Source organism: Syngnathus floridae, chromosome 4 (genome assembly GCF_059516105.1).
Source record: "Syngnathus floridae isolate MCC-2025c chromosome 4, RoL_Sflo_1.0, whole genome shotgun sequence".
Taxonomy (NCBI): Eukaryota; Metazoa; Chordata; class Actinopteri; order Syngnathiformes; family Syngnathidae; genus Syngnathus; species Syngnathus floridae.
This window is the reverse complement of record NC_142416.1, coordinates 8,425,490-8,442,427: the sequence shown is the minus strand read 5'-3', so window position 1 is coordinate 8,442,427 and position 16,938 is coordinate 8,425,490. Positions and strand designations below refer to the sequence as shown.

The 16,938-nt window shown below is 42.4% G+C and overlaps 2 protein-coding genes and 1 non-coding gene across 4 annotated transcripts; all 3 read left to right on the top strand.

The window, feature by feature from the left end:
* Nucleotides 1–916: 916 nt before the first annotated feature.
* LOC148398748 (ras-related protein Rab-33B-like) lies at nucleotides 917–4,094 on the top strand. The gene is made up of 3 exons (XM_088373662.1): nucleotides 917–1,284; nucleotides 2,437–2,615; nucleotides 3,635–4,094. Exons 1-3 carry the CDS (start codon nucleotides 985–987, stop codon nucleotides 3,948–3,950), a joined length of 795 nt encoding a protein of 264 aa, XP_088229788.1. The 5' UTR covers nucleotides 917–984; the 3' UTR covers nucleotides 3,951–4,094.
* Nucleotides 4,095–5,370: 1,276 nt separating this feature from the next.
* Nucleotides 5,371–5,489, top strand: LOC148398747 (5S ribosomal RNA). Its single transcript, XR_015858290.1, has one exon. It is a non-coding gene; the product is annotated as a 5S ribosomal RNA (ribosomal RNA).
* Nucleotides 5,490–6,912: 1,423 nt separating this feature from the next.
* Nucleotides 6,913–12,140, top strand: LOC148398746 (THO complex subunit 4-like). Of its 2 annotated transcripts, XM_088374445.1 has the most exons (7): nucleotides 7,067–7,216; nucleotides 9,423–9,625; nucleotides 9,741–9,896; nucleotides 9,975–10,122; nucleotides 10,208–10,274; nucleotides 11,349–11,565; nucleotides 11,786–12,140. In XM_088374445.1, exons 2-7 carry the CDS (start codon nucleotides 9,488–9,490, stop codon nucleotides 11,798–11,800), a joined length of 741 nt encoding a protein of 246 aa, XP_088230571.1. In that variant the 5' UTR covers nucleotides 7,067–7,216; nucleotides 9,423–9,487; the 3' UTR covers nucleotides 11,801–12,140. The 2 variants fall into 2 exon arrangements, with proteins under 2 accessions (XP_088230570.1, XP_088230571.1); XM_088374444.1 differs by lacking the exon at nucleotides 9,423–9,625 and having other exon boundaries at nucleotides 6,913–7,216.
* Nucleotides 12,141–16,938: the final 4,798 nt, after the last annotated feature.

The window sequence follows — 16,938 nt, the reverse complement described above, 5'->3', positions numbered from 1 at the left end:
TTAATAAAAGTATAAGTCTTACAAATTCGTCACACAGATGTTCATTTGATGTTTTTATAAGATATTGGACAATCTCACTGAGGTTTTTTTTTTGTTGTTGTACGCACGGGTGCGCTGTTGAGCGGTCATAAGAGCCAGCAGAGGGCAGCCCAGCAGGAAAGCTCTGCCTAAAAATTAAAGAGGTAGAATGAAAAGAGCATTTTTCGATTTCTTTTGATCTTCGGGGTGAGGCCGGGATTAGAAATTATATCCAACATGAAAATACGTTTCATACAATTGTTTTTATTTGGAATACGCTTCTTTTTTCAAATTCAAGTGCAAGATGAAGTTTAAATGTTTTCAAACTTTTGCCCTCAGTCTGTCAACTGTTATACATCCACTCAAGTTGCAGGGACAACTGCTCTGAGAAACTGGGCGTTTAGTGGCGGTGTGACGTCACTATGTGAGGACTGGTCGGGTTTTTTTTTTTTACACGGGCGGGGCTAGTGCTTGAGGAGGAATGAGGGGGAATGCTCCAAGTTGGGTGAATAGAGGAAAACACCACTTTGCGTAGGAAATAGGATTTTAACATGGTTAAATGCTCAATAAACTTGATTTACACCATATGCTTTCTTTAAATGATATAGAAGTTAAATCTTTAAGTTTTTGGACATAACTTCAATGTTGACTGGCATTTCGAATTTACATATTACTAATAGTAATACTATTTTGTTTCATCCTTAACTTCTAGCTGATTAAACAATAACTGACAAATGGACCAAAAAAAGTGAGAAAAATAATAACATTTAAAATCAATCAATCAAACAAACATTGATGCTAATGTTCAATCGTAGGTTTAAGGAACATTGTAGTGCGTTTTTTTTTTTTTTTTTATTTAAGGATATGTACTTCAACTGCAGGCTGGTAGCGATTTTAGCATCCTGTTTTCACGTGTTCGGATGTGTGCGGCGGAGTGCACTCCATTTTGTGTCCTTGAGGGCGGCGATGCTGCGCCGCAGTTTGCGCTCACACTATGCAAGGAAGGTGCGGACAAGTCCCACTCAAGTGAAAGCGAGCGCGAGAACTATGGAGTCCTCTTTGGAGCTGTCCAACTCTTTGGGCAGTGTGTCGTCGCTGCTGAGCGGCTGCAGGACCTTTAAAGTGCTCGTTATCGGGGACTCTGCGGTAGGCAAGACCTGCCTCACACACCGTCTCTGCGCGGGTCAGTTCCCTAACAGCGCGGAGGCTACGATCGGCGTGGACTTCCGAGAGATAGTTCTTGACATCGACGGAGAGATGATCAAGGTAAGAAGCCAAAAGCATAATTTGCAAGTGTATTGTAATTAAAGACCAAATTGAGTATTTGAAATACTTTCTAATAGGTGAAACAACTGTTAGTCAATTATCATAAACTTAAATGCAACATTATTTTGTATGTCAGAGTTGCCATTTTATTCATCACCAGTGCGTTTTGTGAAGTTATTTGTTTGTTTCAATTTGCCTGTCTAAAACATGAAGGTAATTTCTTTAGGAGGAATTTTCCACGTCGGATTTATCGGTCGAGTTGGTGAACATGTATGAAAACAATGCTAATGCTATCTTAAACACAACTACATGGGGCAAATGCAACGTGTGTTTTGTTCTTGTTCCCCAAATGGCACGAAAACAATTGTTTTGCTTCGTTTCATGTTTGGGACATTCACAATGACTTCCACCGTTTGAATAATTCTGCCTGGGTAGACAAACGGCACAAGATGCTGAGCAGAGTTTGATAGTACAGTCTACTTTTTATGCAAGAGGATCAAATAATGAAGCCAAAAGCAGTAGATAGACAATGTGATGAGCATGACTAACGTCTTAAGCATTTCCATTGCTCTGGACAGTTTTATCATACACGTATATAAACATACTGTGACGTATTAATCCATGCTGTATAATCAAACCCAAAGTCCTCAATTACCCCCCGGTATTTTTGTTCAAAAACAGCATTTCTGTGCCTTCTTTGTGAACTTAATCAGTAGTTTGGTTAAATTAGAGCGACCTCTGACATCAACAAAAACTATTTTCAAAACTGAATGTGGATAGTTAACAAGGTTCAAGTTTAATGGAGGTTGTTTTATGAGGTGTACAGTCAACTCCTGCATATTTACCTTTCGGCATTGCTGGAGTGATTTGCAAATACCCCCATCCCCAAATGATATGGTATGTGGGGTCTGTCAGATTTGAAAATACATTTAAGGTATTAAAAGTTGGTGTACCCTGCTTTAGAGGAGACTTGGTATTTCATGTGTTGCTTTTCTTTCTTCCGTCTTATTGGTGACTCATTGAATTTCATTGTTCGTGCTAGTTTGTTGGCGAGTGGGTATTTCAACACATGCTTTTCAGCACTTTTTCCATCTTGTCATTCTTTCCTCTTTCTGTCTCATGTCTGTTTTGTTGTGTTTTCTGTATCACCAGCTCCAACTGTGGGACACAGCGGGACAAGAGCGCTTCCGTAAGTCTATGGTGCAACATTTCTACCGCAATGTGCACGCTGTTCTCTTCGTGTATGACGTCACCTGTCGGGCCAGCTTCGACAGCCTTTCGGCCTGGGTAGAAGAGTGCAGACAGAACTCTCTCGGCCAGAAAGTCCTCAGGTAACAGCTCAACAGATGATGAGTCCAGGGTGCACTTTTGATTTCACTCTCGGTCAAGTTGCATAGGCCCCAGTTTGAATTTGACCCCAAAAAAACATAAGCAGTTCAGTAGGGGTCACCAACTATATTTGTCAGATGGCCAGAATTTTACTGCAGTCCAAATTACCAGCCTATAAATGAGAGATGGTGGCAAAACAGTTAAAACGGAGAGGATCATAGGAAAGGTTTTAATGACACTATTTGCAGGAGTACAAAAGTTTACAGTGGCTAGGTACAGATATAAACAAGAGATTGTAATTTATTTTTAGATTATTTAATTTGCTGTGGTTTCTACCAACAAAATGAATATTCAGCAAAGTGTCAACACAGTGTATCTACAATAGTATGTATATAATCCTGAACGCATGCCACATAAGCAATTAATTTCAGGGTGTCCCCCGCCTAAAGCCTGAAGACTGCTGGGATAGGCTCCAGTACGCACGCGACCCTCGTGGGGACAAGCGGTATAGAAAATGGATGAATGGAATTATTCAGTACAAACAACCCCCTTCACATGAATCCCATTAATAGTATTAGCTAGCATACTAGCCCCAAAAAAGGGTTTACACAAACTGACAAGGATAAACAAATTAAAACACAACAGACATTCATTAACATCACTTTTTGATATTTATATACATTAATAAATGTCAGGGAGTACATTGCCACAAATTAAGACTACATGGGCTCTTCCTAGCTTCATCGGGGAGAAAAGTAAAAAGAAAAAAACTGTTCCCATCATTCAATGATTGTCAAAAACACCATAGATTAGATATCAAAAGAACACTAAGATTGCTGCACAATGGCCCCAAAATAATATTTTTTATTGCTTTGATCCAAAACAACAAACTGATGATGTAGGGTTTTACTGCATTGAGAATTCATTGACACTAATATGGTTTGCAGGAAGGCCTAAATTACATGTATTGTTTATTCTACTTTAGAAGATTTGTCTCGTTTTTGTGCTGATTACTTAACAGGTTCCTGGTTGGGAACAAGAGTGACCTCCGTGATGTCGTTAAGGCGGATGGTCTGGTGAGCCAGGATCAGGCTAAGAACTTCGCCAAGAATCACAACATGGTGTTTTTTGAGACATCAGCCAAATGCACAAGTAGACCACGCGGTGTCGGGGAGGTGCCCTATCAACGTGATAAGGTGGAGGATGTTGTCAATGCTGTTGGTGCCAGACTGAAGAGACAGAAGAATCCCAGTGCAGCATATAACCTTGCATACAGCGGCTCTTTTAAAGTTTTCAATAAAAAAACAAAGGAGAAAGAAATGTGGAGCTGCTGCTGAAAGGAAGAACAATGATTAACAAGGATTGGTAGTGTCGGACACTTTAATATTTATACTTTTTAATATTGCGCATGTTACACTTTCTAACATTGTATATTTGTAATCTTTATTAATTACCAAATAAAGTATAATGTCAATGACAAATCATTGTGTTTATTGCAAATTGAACTCTATGTAAAATCAAAAGCCAATAAATTATTGAATGAGTATTTCAAGTTGGATTTCTACTTTGCCAAATGCAAAACCTCAATCAATGTATCAATCAGAAATTCGAGCAAGTTGCCCTGGGTTCCCATGGGTTTTGGTTTTTAATTGTCCCAACATGTTTTTACAATTCAGTTTAAAAAGATTTTTGAAGGCACTTCACAGAACAAAGATTCAGGGCCCAAACTTACAGGGATGAGGTGTGTCCAGTTATGCTTGAAAGAGTATGATGTTAGAACAAATTGGAAAAAATCTAATCGTGACTTCCCGAATAATATTATGCATCAAAACTATTGTCCAGATGGTTTATGGAGTTTAATTCACATGTGTCAGTTACCATTGCCACAATTTATTGAGCAAAATTTTCCAAACAATTTCCACTTCCTACATTAAAAAACACGCTATGGAACTATAATATAAAGCTAATGTAACAATTACACAGGTCAGTTCTACCTTGGCTTGAACTTTTGATGGGTAAGTCTATCAGCAGCATATCAGATGGGTCAAACTTCATGCATCACGTGAAGTATGGGGGCGACTGAGACCGTATCACATGATGTATGTCTAATAGATGACTCAGGTTGTCACATGAGGAGGCAAACATCTTTTCAACGCCACATCTGTAACACATCTGCATGCAAGTGGGCCTCCCAGGATGTATGTGCACATGTGTATTAGTGCATGAAAGTTCCAGATTCTATCACTGTGGTGCAACAATTACCAACCAAATGGTAGATTGCTCTGCGCAGTGAACTTTGGAAAATTGAGGTGTGTTGGCACTGTTTAGCTTTCATGAACCAAATGGCTGGATCACTATTGGTCTATAAATCAAACATAAATATTGTAAAAAACGTAACATTTTAACAATCAAGTGTTTCCTTTTGTACATTCAAATTCAAAGATTTGTGGAGTGTTTGTAAAGTACAAGCGTGTGACCTTGTTACTGGGATTTGGTTACTACAGCTTGGTCAATTCACAACCAAAAACCTTCGACAGTTACTAGCTGAGGTGTGACACAGGACGGACAGGTACATGTTAATGAAGCATTAAGCCATCGGAGGAGACTTCAGGGAATACCAGGTGCTGAAAGCCTTTTATATTTTTATTTTTGCACGTGAATTGTGAAAGGAAACTTTTACAACGGCCATCAAGTACACGTCGCTGCTTTTCTGGGGCGATTGTGTCTACAAAATGCTAAATTATTAGCTATCGTTCGGCTTACGGCCATACTACCCTGAGAACGCCCGATCTCGTCCGATCTCGGAAGCTAAGCAGGGTCGGGCCTGGTTAGTACTTGGATGGGAGACCGCCTGGGAATACCAGGTGCTGTAAGCTTTTTTTTTTTTTTTGCACTTCAATTGTTAAAGCCAATTTTTACAACAGCCATAACGTACGATAGGGTGACCAGAAGTCCTCTTTTCCCCGGACATGCCCTACTTTTTTTTTCGGGGAGGGGGGGTTCAAAATTGCCCGGGATTTTGTTTGATTGCCGAAGCGCACTCCAGCATCCCCCGTCGGACCAACAGCACCACACCCCCCACCCCTGTCGGACACTACAGCGCTCCAACAGCAACCCCCCCAGTGCTCTTACCATTAACACCCAAAAAAAGGGCGTCCTCTTTTTCAGAAACCCTGTTGTGCCAAAGTAGTTACCCCCGTGAAAATCCTAATCCCCTACCGCGGGAGCGTGTACACATTGAGTGGAAAGAGGAATCCTGTCATGTGGTTACTATATGCAGTGGGGATTTTCTTCGCACAGTTGCTTGATTTTACTTTCCTAAGGCATAAGAAAAACATGGTCAAGGTCGGTCATAATTCTGAGAAGGCGGGTTTACTAGTCCTCCATTTGGCACTATGTGTATAGTATTTACCCATTGACAAAATTATGTTGCTAAAATCTGAAACAGGAAATTCCAAGTCATTCATAGAGAAAATATATACGTAATTCAAATTGTGGAGCAATTTTTCATACAAGTCCAGAAGTGTGAGCTCGAGGAAAGAAAAAATAAGTGATGCAAAGTTTCATCATCACTGTGTCAGAAAACATCATTTCACCTAAAATTCAAATCTTTTTTCCCCCTGAAATTCTGCCATATTGATCCTATTGTAATCCTTAAAAGTTGTTCGTCTCCGAGGCCGAAGTATGGCGGTTCACAATGGGCATACGGTGCATACTTTCTGGTACTTTTCCTTGTTAAACTAAGATACGGACAAGGCAAGACTGATTCAGCTACGTCTTTACTTTCCTCTCTCTCAACTCAACTCCCGTTCCCTCCTTGTTTTCTTCTTGCCGTCCGCCCTCACGAAGAACGTCGCAGAGCAATCCACAAATGAAACGTAACCCAGATAACGTAAATATACACATCATTACACCATGTTAGAAAGTAACGATCATTACATATACAAATATATAATCCCTAAATTAAATGCTACATTATTATTATTTTAAAATGTGTCTGTTTGACTTCAAGCTTTTTTTTTTGTAAATGCTTTCTATATAATGACTGGATTGCCAAACTATCCTTCTACCAACTCATGAAATATTATCAGAGATACCTATGAAACATTATTATACCTTACAAAACGTTTAATTAAATTGAGCAGGGCAAAGGGATTGCAGGTTTTGTTTGCATTAGCATTTAAAAGTCTTTAATGAAAGAAAACGCGTATATTTTCACGTTTCAATAAAGCTTTAGCGACATGTAACCAATGAGCGAAAGTGCTGGTTATTACGTGTATTACGTTATTTCCGTAAACTGTGTGCGTATATCCGCTAGCACCACGCACCACAACGCCACCAGAGGGATTTGCAATACTGAACGAATACAGTTGTGCTGTTCCAACTTCTTTGTACTCTGACACTGTCTGAACCAACATTTCGCTCCACCATGGTCGACAAAATGAGCATGTCTCTGGACGACATTATCAAGCTTAACAGCAAAGGAAGCCGTGGTGGTGGTTCGTCCCGCCTGAGTGAACGTTCTGGTTTCGCCGGTGGATTTTCGAGGTCGGCGCGGAGTTCTAACCGCGAGCGAGACAACAGGCCCACACCGTACACCAGAGTAAGAACGATCTTAAATACCTTCATTGAATAGTTAATACGCTTGTTTGTGTACGGCGCCACCGTGATGAAAGGGAAAAAAGATAAAGGTCGAAAAAAAGCGAAATCTCGCTAAACTTTAATTTGCGTAAATGTGTTTCTGGATCAATTTCCGGATAAACAAACTTAGGCTGTGTCCGAATGTGCACACTCTTTGCTATATAGCGTAGTGTGCTATCAATGGGTTACACCATTTTGTTGGGGTGTCCGAATGTCCAGGCGGCACAAATGCAGGACACTTAAAATTACCCATAATGCACTTGAAAAAGCAGTGACCATCGATGTCCACTCAAAACTTTAGTATCGACCACAATGCATTGCAAGAAGGAAAACAACGGCAAAGTAAATAAATACAATTTAAATTAATATTGCACAAAAATATAGGTATATCCGTCTATTCACCCACCCACCGATTCATTCATTCATTCATTCATGCAATGTTAATATTATTCTGGTCCTATGTTCTAAATGTCGTTCCTAATGCCAAAATTGTTAGGTCTACTCAAGTTGGATTAATTAAAAGCAGTATAAAACTTTCCAGGCAGATGTTTGCCAGTGAGTAGTGAATAGTGATTTGATAACACCGTAGAGCAAAATATCAAAAATGTTTTCAATGAGGGCCACATACAGGCAAAAGTGGACGTGTCGGCCATATTCTATTCTATTTATAAAATTTCTTGTGGGCCAATTAATAATGGTGCAGCCCGCGGGACGTATGCCGATAAACCTCTCTCTAATGGTTTCCATCAATTGAGCTTTGTTCCCAAACCAAATACAAATAAATAATGAAAAACACTGTGAATCAGAGCCACCTGTGGGCCTCAAGTTGCCCAACCCTGCAGTACATGCAGTATGAAAATTATGTTTTTTTACTATGGAAATCACATTAGGGGGCTCCCCTTCAAAATTGACTGATTACTGACAACACACGGCAGCGCTCCAATTAAGTATGACACATTTCTCAGTTCTTGCATGCGTTCATCAATTACCTTAAAATGTGTACAGTTATGTAGAACTAAATCTATGATTTTATTTTAAATAGACTATGTTTGGGAATGACTTTATGGGATAGTGATTAATTCAGAATATGGGCAAGCTGATATTCAGCATTGTCTCATTTTAACTGAAGTGCAAATACAATTTGTATTCTTTCATGGATCAATAGGGAGTATTCATATTTGAGAGGCTGACATTTGTGAATTTGACTACTAAAATGCTCAGAACCCTTTCACTTTATTTTGTGTGTAATAAGCTTCCTGCCAAAAAAAGGGTTAATTTATTGAACTTTGGTTTTCAGCGTTGCAATTAGACATTTAATTATCTGGCGTACTTAATGCATTACAGACCTTGTGCTTTACCTCAACCAAAGTTCCATAGTTTTTTCTTTTTGGCCCTGTGGAGAGGAGCATTTTAATTTTAGAGAATGGTAATCTGTTCATCAAAACTGTCTTATCCCGAACACCCCCCCCCCCCTCAATTCTACAGATGGAGAACATGCTTCTACTGCTGTCATCCTGTCTAAATGTGTTGTTTTAAGATGAAGCCATTCATTCAGTATTGGATTAAATTACTTCATAGTGACAAAGAATGAAATAAGTCTGGAAAGAAAATGTTTGTGCATCATTTTAATCACAATGATTCAACACGGGCACATTGCCGTGTTCATGATTAAGAAAGTGTGAATATATCCTGACAGCGAAAGAGGAGTAAATGCGTAAACATGACAGGTCTAAGTTATTGCTGTAGAAAGAAAGAACTTAAATCAGAGGTTTTCAACTTCAGTTTTATTTAAATGTTACAATTATTTTTCATTTATAATTTTGCGGCCCACCTGCGATAGCCCTACGATTAACTAGAGGGCCGCGGCCCACCTGCGATACCGCTACGATTAACTAGAGGGCCGCGGACCACCAGTTGACAATGCTTGATTTAAATGATGATTTCAATAGGAACTTTGGGCATACACTCATTCATTACATGTTCAACTGTCATATATTTTGAGGATGCTGACTCCAAGTGGACAACAATGATAACTGCACCTCACATAGTTAAGGATAGGAGTGTTTTGAGAGATTTTGTATTTTTTTGTTTTGAGTTTCTTTCAAAAGTGTGTTGTCCCTTCATGTCCCCTTACGGGCTTCCATACTTGTTAATGCTTTTGTTCATAGGCTTAGGGCCTACCAGCCTTACCTCACCAAGACTCAACCTACTCAACGCAACAGGCCTCGTGCCCATGTCGCCACTTTTTGATGTTCATTGTTCAATCAAGATGGCTGCTCCATGGTGCTCTTCATTTGAGAGGTTGTTGGTGTGGTGCTGTCTGTCGTTGCCTTACATCACTTTACTCCAAAGAACCAGGCCAGCTCCAAGGGTGACCTTCCCAGGCCTTCCTTTAACTGCACGCTTAGTGTGGTTATGTTTGTTCACCAACTGACTGCATTTTGGGTTTATATGGTGTTTAAACAGCCGTTTTTTCCCCTTCCCAGCCGAGAGAGTTGCCAGACAAATGGCAGCATGACATGTTTGAGCAGCATTCTGGTGAACAGGGGGGACAAAGCTCAAGAGCAGACAGAAGAGCAGAAAATGGCACTAAACTGCTCATTTCCAACCTGGATTTTGGAGTGTCCGACTCAGACATTCAAGTAATTTACACAGCTCTTAAACGTCACCGTGTTGGTGTCAATGTGACAATAACCCATGCTTGACTTCTCTCCCCCCAGGAGCTGTTTGAAGACTTCGGGCCGCTGAGTAAAGTAGCAATCCATTATGACCGTTCTGGCCGCAGCAAAGGAAGTGCAGATATTTGCTTTGAAAAGCCAGCAGATGCAATCAAAGCTCTGAAACACTATAATGGAGTCCCTCTTGATGGTGGGGATTTGCCTCTTAGACAGCAACCTTCTTGTTATCATGCCAGCATATCTAAGTGTGCTCTCTTGTCATCTCACTCTTTCAGGTCGCCCCATGAAGATTGTACAGGTGACATCTGACGGCGACTCGCAAAGTAGACAGTCCACACAAAGGTGAGAAGTCACCATCATTCAATCCTCAGTTGAGATGTAGATGTTGAATGTTTTTATTCAGATATCCTAATGAACGTTGAACAGTTGAGTATTCAGAAATTACAAATATATGAGATTTATTTTCTGCGGCATGGTGGGGCATTGGTTAGCATGTCGCCTCACAGAGACGGTGGGTTCAATTCTGGTTTTGGCCTTCCTGTGTGGAGTTTGCATGTTCTCCCCATGCCTGCGTAGGTTTATCATACTTCGGTTTCCTCCCACATTCGAAAAACATATATGGTAGGCTGATTGAGCACTCCAAATTGTCCGTAGGTGTCAGTTTGAGTATGACTGGTTGTCCGTCTATGTGTGCCCTGTGATTGACTGGCAATCAGTTCTGGGTGCACCCCGCCGACTGCCCCAAGTCAGTAGGCAGGTGCCCGCAACCCTCGTGAGGAGAAGGAAGGATGAACAGACGGACGGATCTTTTGGTCAAATATGGTGATTTAGAGATTTCTCCAAAATGTCTCTATTTTCATTTTCCAGCAGACCAAAGTTTATGAAAGTAAAGTAAAATAAAATAAAGTGCCTCCTAACAAAGTACTCTAGTGCAGGTGACAGCAGCTGGCGTGTCTCAGTAAACTGTCTTTACCTGTATTTCCTCGCCTTTAATGTCATCTTCCCAATTGATTTCCATGGCAACAGATAGAAATATACCATAAAGTGACCCAATACGAAATTAAACAGCAGACAGACACATAATAAAGTGCATTATGTAGTAAATAAACAGACTAGTGTTTGTTTATATAGCCGACAGTATGCTAGCCTAGCATCTTTGTGTAACCTGCCTAACCTGGAGGTTCTTACCTCTAACTTCACAAACGATTTATATAAGTGGCCAACGCAACCAGTAAAAGTCAAATGTAGATGTTAATGTAAATATGTACATGTAAATAAATGGGTTCAAGGGGCAAAGAAAATTTCCTGAGCAGGTACTCAAATTACTCAGGGATACATAGCACCCCTTGATTATTAGTGGATCTTGAGTTGTGTTTTCTTGTTTATCCTATAAGCTGATTTGTGGTCTGCCCACAGTTCCAACAGAGGCTTTGACAGGAGCCGGCTCGGTCAGTCCACGCTTGACAGGAGTGACAGAAGTGAAAGGAGTGAATGGAGTGAACGGAGGCAAGGTGGTAGCAGTGGAGGCTCAAGAGGTTGGGGACGTGGAAGTGGACGAGGGAGAGGAAGAGGAAACAGACCCCAATTATCAGCTGAAGAGTTGGATGCTCAGTTGGATGCTTACAATGCTATGGTATGCTATGATGCGGTTTGACGCTTGCTTTATTAACATATATATATATATATATATATATATATATACACACACACACACATATATATATATATATATATATATATATATATATATACATACATACATATACATACATATATACAAACATACGTACATACGTACACACACACACTAAGCCTGAAAACTAAATGTTTTTGATTTCTTGTTTGTTTTACAGGCAAACAACAATTAGAAGAGCTTTGGAAAAAAAAAAACATGAATTCTACAATTTTGTAAAACCACGATGGATCTCATTTCATTTTTATCTACAAGCCATTTTGCCGCATGGAACTGTGTTCCATTTTAAATGTTTAAAAAAAAAAAAAAAATCCATGTTTGTGTTCTGTTGTTTTTGGCAAGAGACCAACACTGGCGTTTCTCCCTCAATAGCTTGTGTTTTTTAATTGCAATACTGATTTACTACTTTAATACCCTTTTTATGTTCAAACCTTTCATAATTTCTGTCACTTGGTACTGTATACTTGATATGTGAACATCCCAGGGTTTTGTACATAAATAAACAATCAAATTGGTCTTGTTCATGGCATGTTCATTTTCTAATGCCCGGAGAAAGCGAGAAAGTCTACTTTCACCAAATTGTTATAGTAATACAACACTTCCAATACAAAGGAAATATATTTAACTGATCACTGAACTCATCCCCAAATCCTAAATCTTATGCCAGTTGAGGTAAAGTACAGCAACTACATTACAAATAATATTAGGAAAAAGTGGTATTTGGGCCTTATGCTTGGATTTTCCAAGGAGGTCATGATAAAAGGAAGAAATAGAACAACATTCAAAATTATTATTTTTAATAAATTGAAAGATGTGTTGTGGACATTACAGTATCGGTTAGATGTCTGCTTTACAGTCAGTGGATGTGGGTTTGAATCAATCTCAGAGGTATTCATTTAGATCAGGGGTAGGGAATCCTGCTCCCACGAGAGCCATATGCATGGAAAAGAGCCGGGATATGGGTCTTGTGGGGCCAAGGTTCCTTACCCCTAGTTTGAATGAAGGCTTTTAATTCATATTGTTATTTTCTAAATAAAAAAAAAAGGGTACAACCCCCTATTCAAATGCCATTTTTTGTAGTTTAAAAAAAACGAGACCAAGATAACTAATTTCAAAACCTTGCCAAATATTAATGTGACAACCATCCATCCAATTTCTATACTTCTTATGCACCCCAGGACCAGGGTCTTGATCATCAAGTGCCGAGGGAGTTTACCGCGATTCTGCTAGTCACGGTATACATCCCGCCTTCCAACATCGAAGGCGACAGGATCGCGGACTGTACCAGGCTGTCAGTGAACAGCAGACAGCGCACCCTGACGGTTTCACCATCTTCGCTGGAGACTTCAATCATGCCAACCTGAAGTCTGTTTTCCCGAGGCTTCACCAGCATTTTACTTTTCCGACACGTGGAGACAGCTTCCTGGACCTAGTCTACTCTGCGCAAAAGGGAGCTTTCAAAGCCACCCCCCTCCCCCATCTTGGGCTTTCTGACCATCTCACCGTTTTGCTTTTGCCCGCATACAGACAATTGGTAAAGGCATCCAGGCCGGTTCGGAGGCGGGTTCGGGTGTGGCCTGAGGGTGCCTCCGATGCACTTCGTGACTGCTTCGACACCACTGACTGGGACTTGTTTAAGCAGGCAGCCACCTACAATACAATACCACCGACAGGACGGACATAGAGGAGTATACTGACTCTGTTTCCTCTTACATCACGAAGTGCATCGATGATGTGACTTGCTCAAAATCCGTCGTCACTCGCGCGAACTGGAAGCCGTGGCTGACAGGGGCTGTCCTCAGACTGCTGAGGGCCAGGGACAAGGCTTTCAGAGCGGGGAATGAGGCTGGCTTGAGGACAGCGAGGGCCGACCTGTCCTCAGGCATCAAAGAAGCGAAGAAGGCGTTCTCGTGCAAGGTCTCCCCCCACTTCAAGGACAGCAAGGACGCACGTAGCCTTTGGAAGGGCATTCAGACCATCACGGACTACAAGCCCGCGCCGAGGAGCTGTGAGGGCGACGTCCGTCTGCTAAACTATCTAAACCGCTTCTTTGCTCGCTTCGACGCCCAGAACAGCACTTGCACGCTGAAGACCACTCCACCCCCACACGAGCAGCCCCTGCGCCTCTCTGCCGACGGTGTGAGGAGGACGCTTGCCGCTATTGACACCCGTAAGGCGGCGGGCCCTGACAACATCCCGGGCCGAGCGCTGAAGGACTGCGCTGGGGAGCTGTCGGGTGTCTTCACGGACATCTTTAACGTTTCCCTGCAGCAGGCCACCGTCCCGTCGTGTTTCAAGGCTGCCACCATCGTTCCTGTGCCGAAGAAACCTGCACCGTCCTGCTTCAATGACTACCGCCCCGTGGCACTGACGCCCATCATCATGAAGTGCTTTGAGCGGCTTGTCATGGAGCACATCAAATCCGTTCTCCCCCCCACCATTGACCCTTTCCAGTTTGCGTACTGTGCCAAGCGGTCCTCTGAGGATGCCATCTGCTCTGCCCTCCACTCGGCCCTCACCCACCTGGAGAGTAAGGACTCATATGTGAGGTTGCTGTTTGTGGACTTCAGCTCTGCCTTCAACACCATTGTGCCGCAGCGACTCATCTGCAAACTCGACGAGCTGGGCCTCAGTACCTCCCTCTGCAACTGGCTACTGGACTTCCTCTGTCAGAGGCCTCTGGTGGTGCGTGTTGGCGACAAAATCTCCGCCAGCATCACGCTGAGCACGGGGGCCCCCCGGGGCTGCGTGCTCAGTCCATTGCTCTTCACCCTGCTGACGCATGACTGCACTGCGACCTACAGCGACGACCGCATAGTGAAGTTTGCTGACGACACGACTCTGGTGGGTCTCAACACGAAGGGCGACGAGACTCGGTACAGGTCGGAAGTTGACCTTCTGACCACGTGGTGCAGGGACAACAACCTCCTGCTGAACATCAACAAGACCAAGGAAATCGTTGTTGACTTCCGGAAGGGTCACACAAAACACCTGCCGCTGATCATCGACGGTGCTGTGGTGGATAGGGTGAGCTGCACCAAGTTCCTGGGGGTGCACATCAGTGAGGACCTCTCCTGGTCCGCAAACACCTCGTCACTGGCAAAGAAAGCTCAGCGCCGGCTGTACTTCCTGCGGAAGCTCAGGCGTGCATGTGCTCCTCAGGCAGTCCTGTCTACATTCTACCGGGGCACCATTGAGAGCGTCCTCACCAGTTGCATCGCTGTCTGGGGTGGTAACTCCACTGAACAGAACTTGAAGGCCCTGCAGCGCATAGTGAATACGGCTGGTAAGATTATTGGTGCTTCGCTCCCCTCCCTGAAGGACATTTACACCTCCCATCTCGCCCGCAAGGCAACCTCGATTGCGAGAGATGTGAGTCACCCGGCTCACTCTTTGTTTGACCTTCTGCCCTCTGGGAAGAGGTACAGGAGCCTGCGCTCCCGCACCACCAGACTCGCCAACAGCTTCTTTCTCCAGGCTGTTAGGACCCTGAACTCGCTACCCCCTTCTGCGTAGCGTGAGGCACTGTTGCGCTACTTTCTGGAATGTCTGCTGTACGCTCACTTGCTCCTTTTTTTTGCTCCTCTCATTTATTTATCTGTTGTGTTATTTATTCATTATTTATTCAGCACGCTGTTGTTATACTTGTTTGTCTGTTGTGGGCCATGTCTTGTCACCGTGGGATAGGGGGGAACAAAATTTCGGTTTCTTTGTGTCTTTGGCATGTGGAGAAATTGACAATAAAGCTGACTTTGACTTTGACTTTTGGGTGTGCTGGAGTCTATCTCATCTGACTTTGATGCAGGAGACAGAGTACACCCTGAACTAGTTGCCAGCCATTCGCAGGGCACAAAAATAAAAACACCATTTGGGACTTTTGACAACTGACTTGACAATTATGCTATTAAATGGTCTAGGGCCAAGATAGCATGTTTATTGATTATTCTTTTTTGGTATCTGTAATCTTAGCCTAGAGTCTAGGCTAAGATTACAGATACCAAAAAAGAATAATCAATAAACATAATTGAATAATAAACTTCATCTCGTTTGATTTATTTTATTTATTTTGCCCATCGTAAGAAAACATGTACCTAACTTGTACCTAAACAACAAAATGTTAATGTCAAATACGGTATTGTTTTGAAAGGCGGGGTGAGGTATGTTTGACACTTTAGTTTCGCCGTAGCTTTATTCCCGGAAATCCTTCGCGGGCGGGTGGCGCACCGGGCGGCGCCGTTCCGTTATTCGCCATTCTTGCACAGCAGCGCACAACGAACGCACTTACTGCAAGGCACCTGGAAGCATCTCTGCTTTTAACAAAAAGGTTTGTCTACTCTTTTTCTGTTCAAGGCGAACCTTTCTCTCGTTGGAGGTTCTTAACCCGTTATATTCCTGTCCCCTCATCCACCTGGCAGGTTCGAACTTGCCAGTGGATCGTCAGCCTGCTGGCTTTGGTTAGCTTGGTTGAATTGTTCAGTCCACATTAGCCATTAGCCCCTTGTCCCCATCATCAGCCCCACCCTGTCAGAAATTGACGGCGTAAAGTAAAAAGTTATGATCATTTCTTCAAATTATTTCCCCACAACAAGATATAACTTAATTCATTTCATACAGTTGTTGTCTTCCTGTTGTGCTCGTGTTAATTGTGCGTTAGCGCGGCAAGATTCTGCTGCAAGACGTTGCGGTCTTGCTTGGTCTTTTCATGAATGGTTCCGCCTGTCCTCAACGATGAAATGTTTGTTTTTTTGAGGGAGAGGACTAGTTAAACTTTCAACTGTTTTACCCCTAATGACTGATAGACACAAGCATATCACCTCCCTAGTTACTTGCATATCAATGTTGGTTTGGTGATACAGCATTTTTTTGGGGGGGGGGGGGATCAACAGAAGAAGGCCAGGCCACGCAATGCTTGTGAATTAGACAGTCGCCAGCCTCCTCTGCCATTTGACGTTTGCATGCTCCTCCTGCCACCACCATTCCTCTCGATGGTGTGAACGTCGATGTTGAGCTCTTGTTCAATTCTTAAATGTCATCATCGGATGGAGTCAAATCATGAGGGCTTTTCTCATTGTTAGCTCATTAATGACCGAGGGTATGATAATGCATTACTTGTTGTCCCATTCACGCCTCCGTGAATGATCCATTTCCGTAAGTCGAAGTGGCTTTTTTTTTTTTGCCTAAAGTTACATAATGCACACACAGGTCATTTTCACAGCCTTGATTGTGATATTAATTTACCAAAAATGCTGCAGCCACAACTTTGTATGAGCCAGTATGTCACTGACTTGTGCTCTTACATGCTTTGGAGTGCAC

Coding starts and splice junctions, on each gene's coding strand:
- LOC148398746 (XM_088374444.1), top strand. CDS start 7,043: ATGGTCGACAAAATGAGCATGTCTCTGGACGACATTATCAAGCTTAAC. Junction 10,123..10,207: donor TAATGGAGTCCCTCTTGATG/GTGGGGATTTGC, acceptor TCACTCTTTCAG/GTCGCCCCATGAAGATTGTA. Junction 10,275..11,348: donor AGTAGACAGTCCACACAAAG/GTGAGAAGTCAC, acceptor GTCTGCCCACAG/TTCCAACAGAGGCTTTGACA.
- LOC148398748 (XM_088373662.1), top strand. CDS start 985: ATGCTGCGCCGCAGTTTGCGCTCACACTATGCAAGGAAGGTGCGGACA. Junction 1,285..2,436: donor TCGACGGAGAGATGATCAAG/GTAAGAAGCCAA, acceptor CTGTATCACCAG/CTCCAACTGTGGGACACAGC. Junction 2,616..3,634: donor CTCGGCCAGAAAGTCCTCAG/GTAACAGCTCAA, acceptor ATTACTTAACAG/GTTCCTGGTTGGGAACAAGA.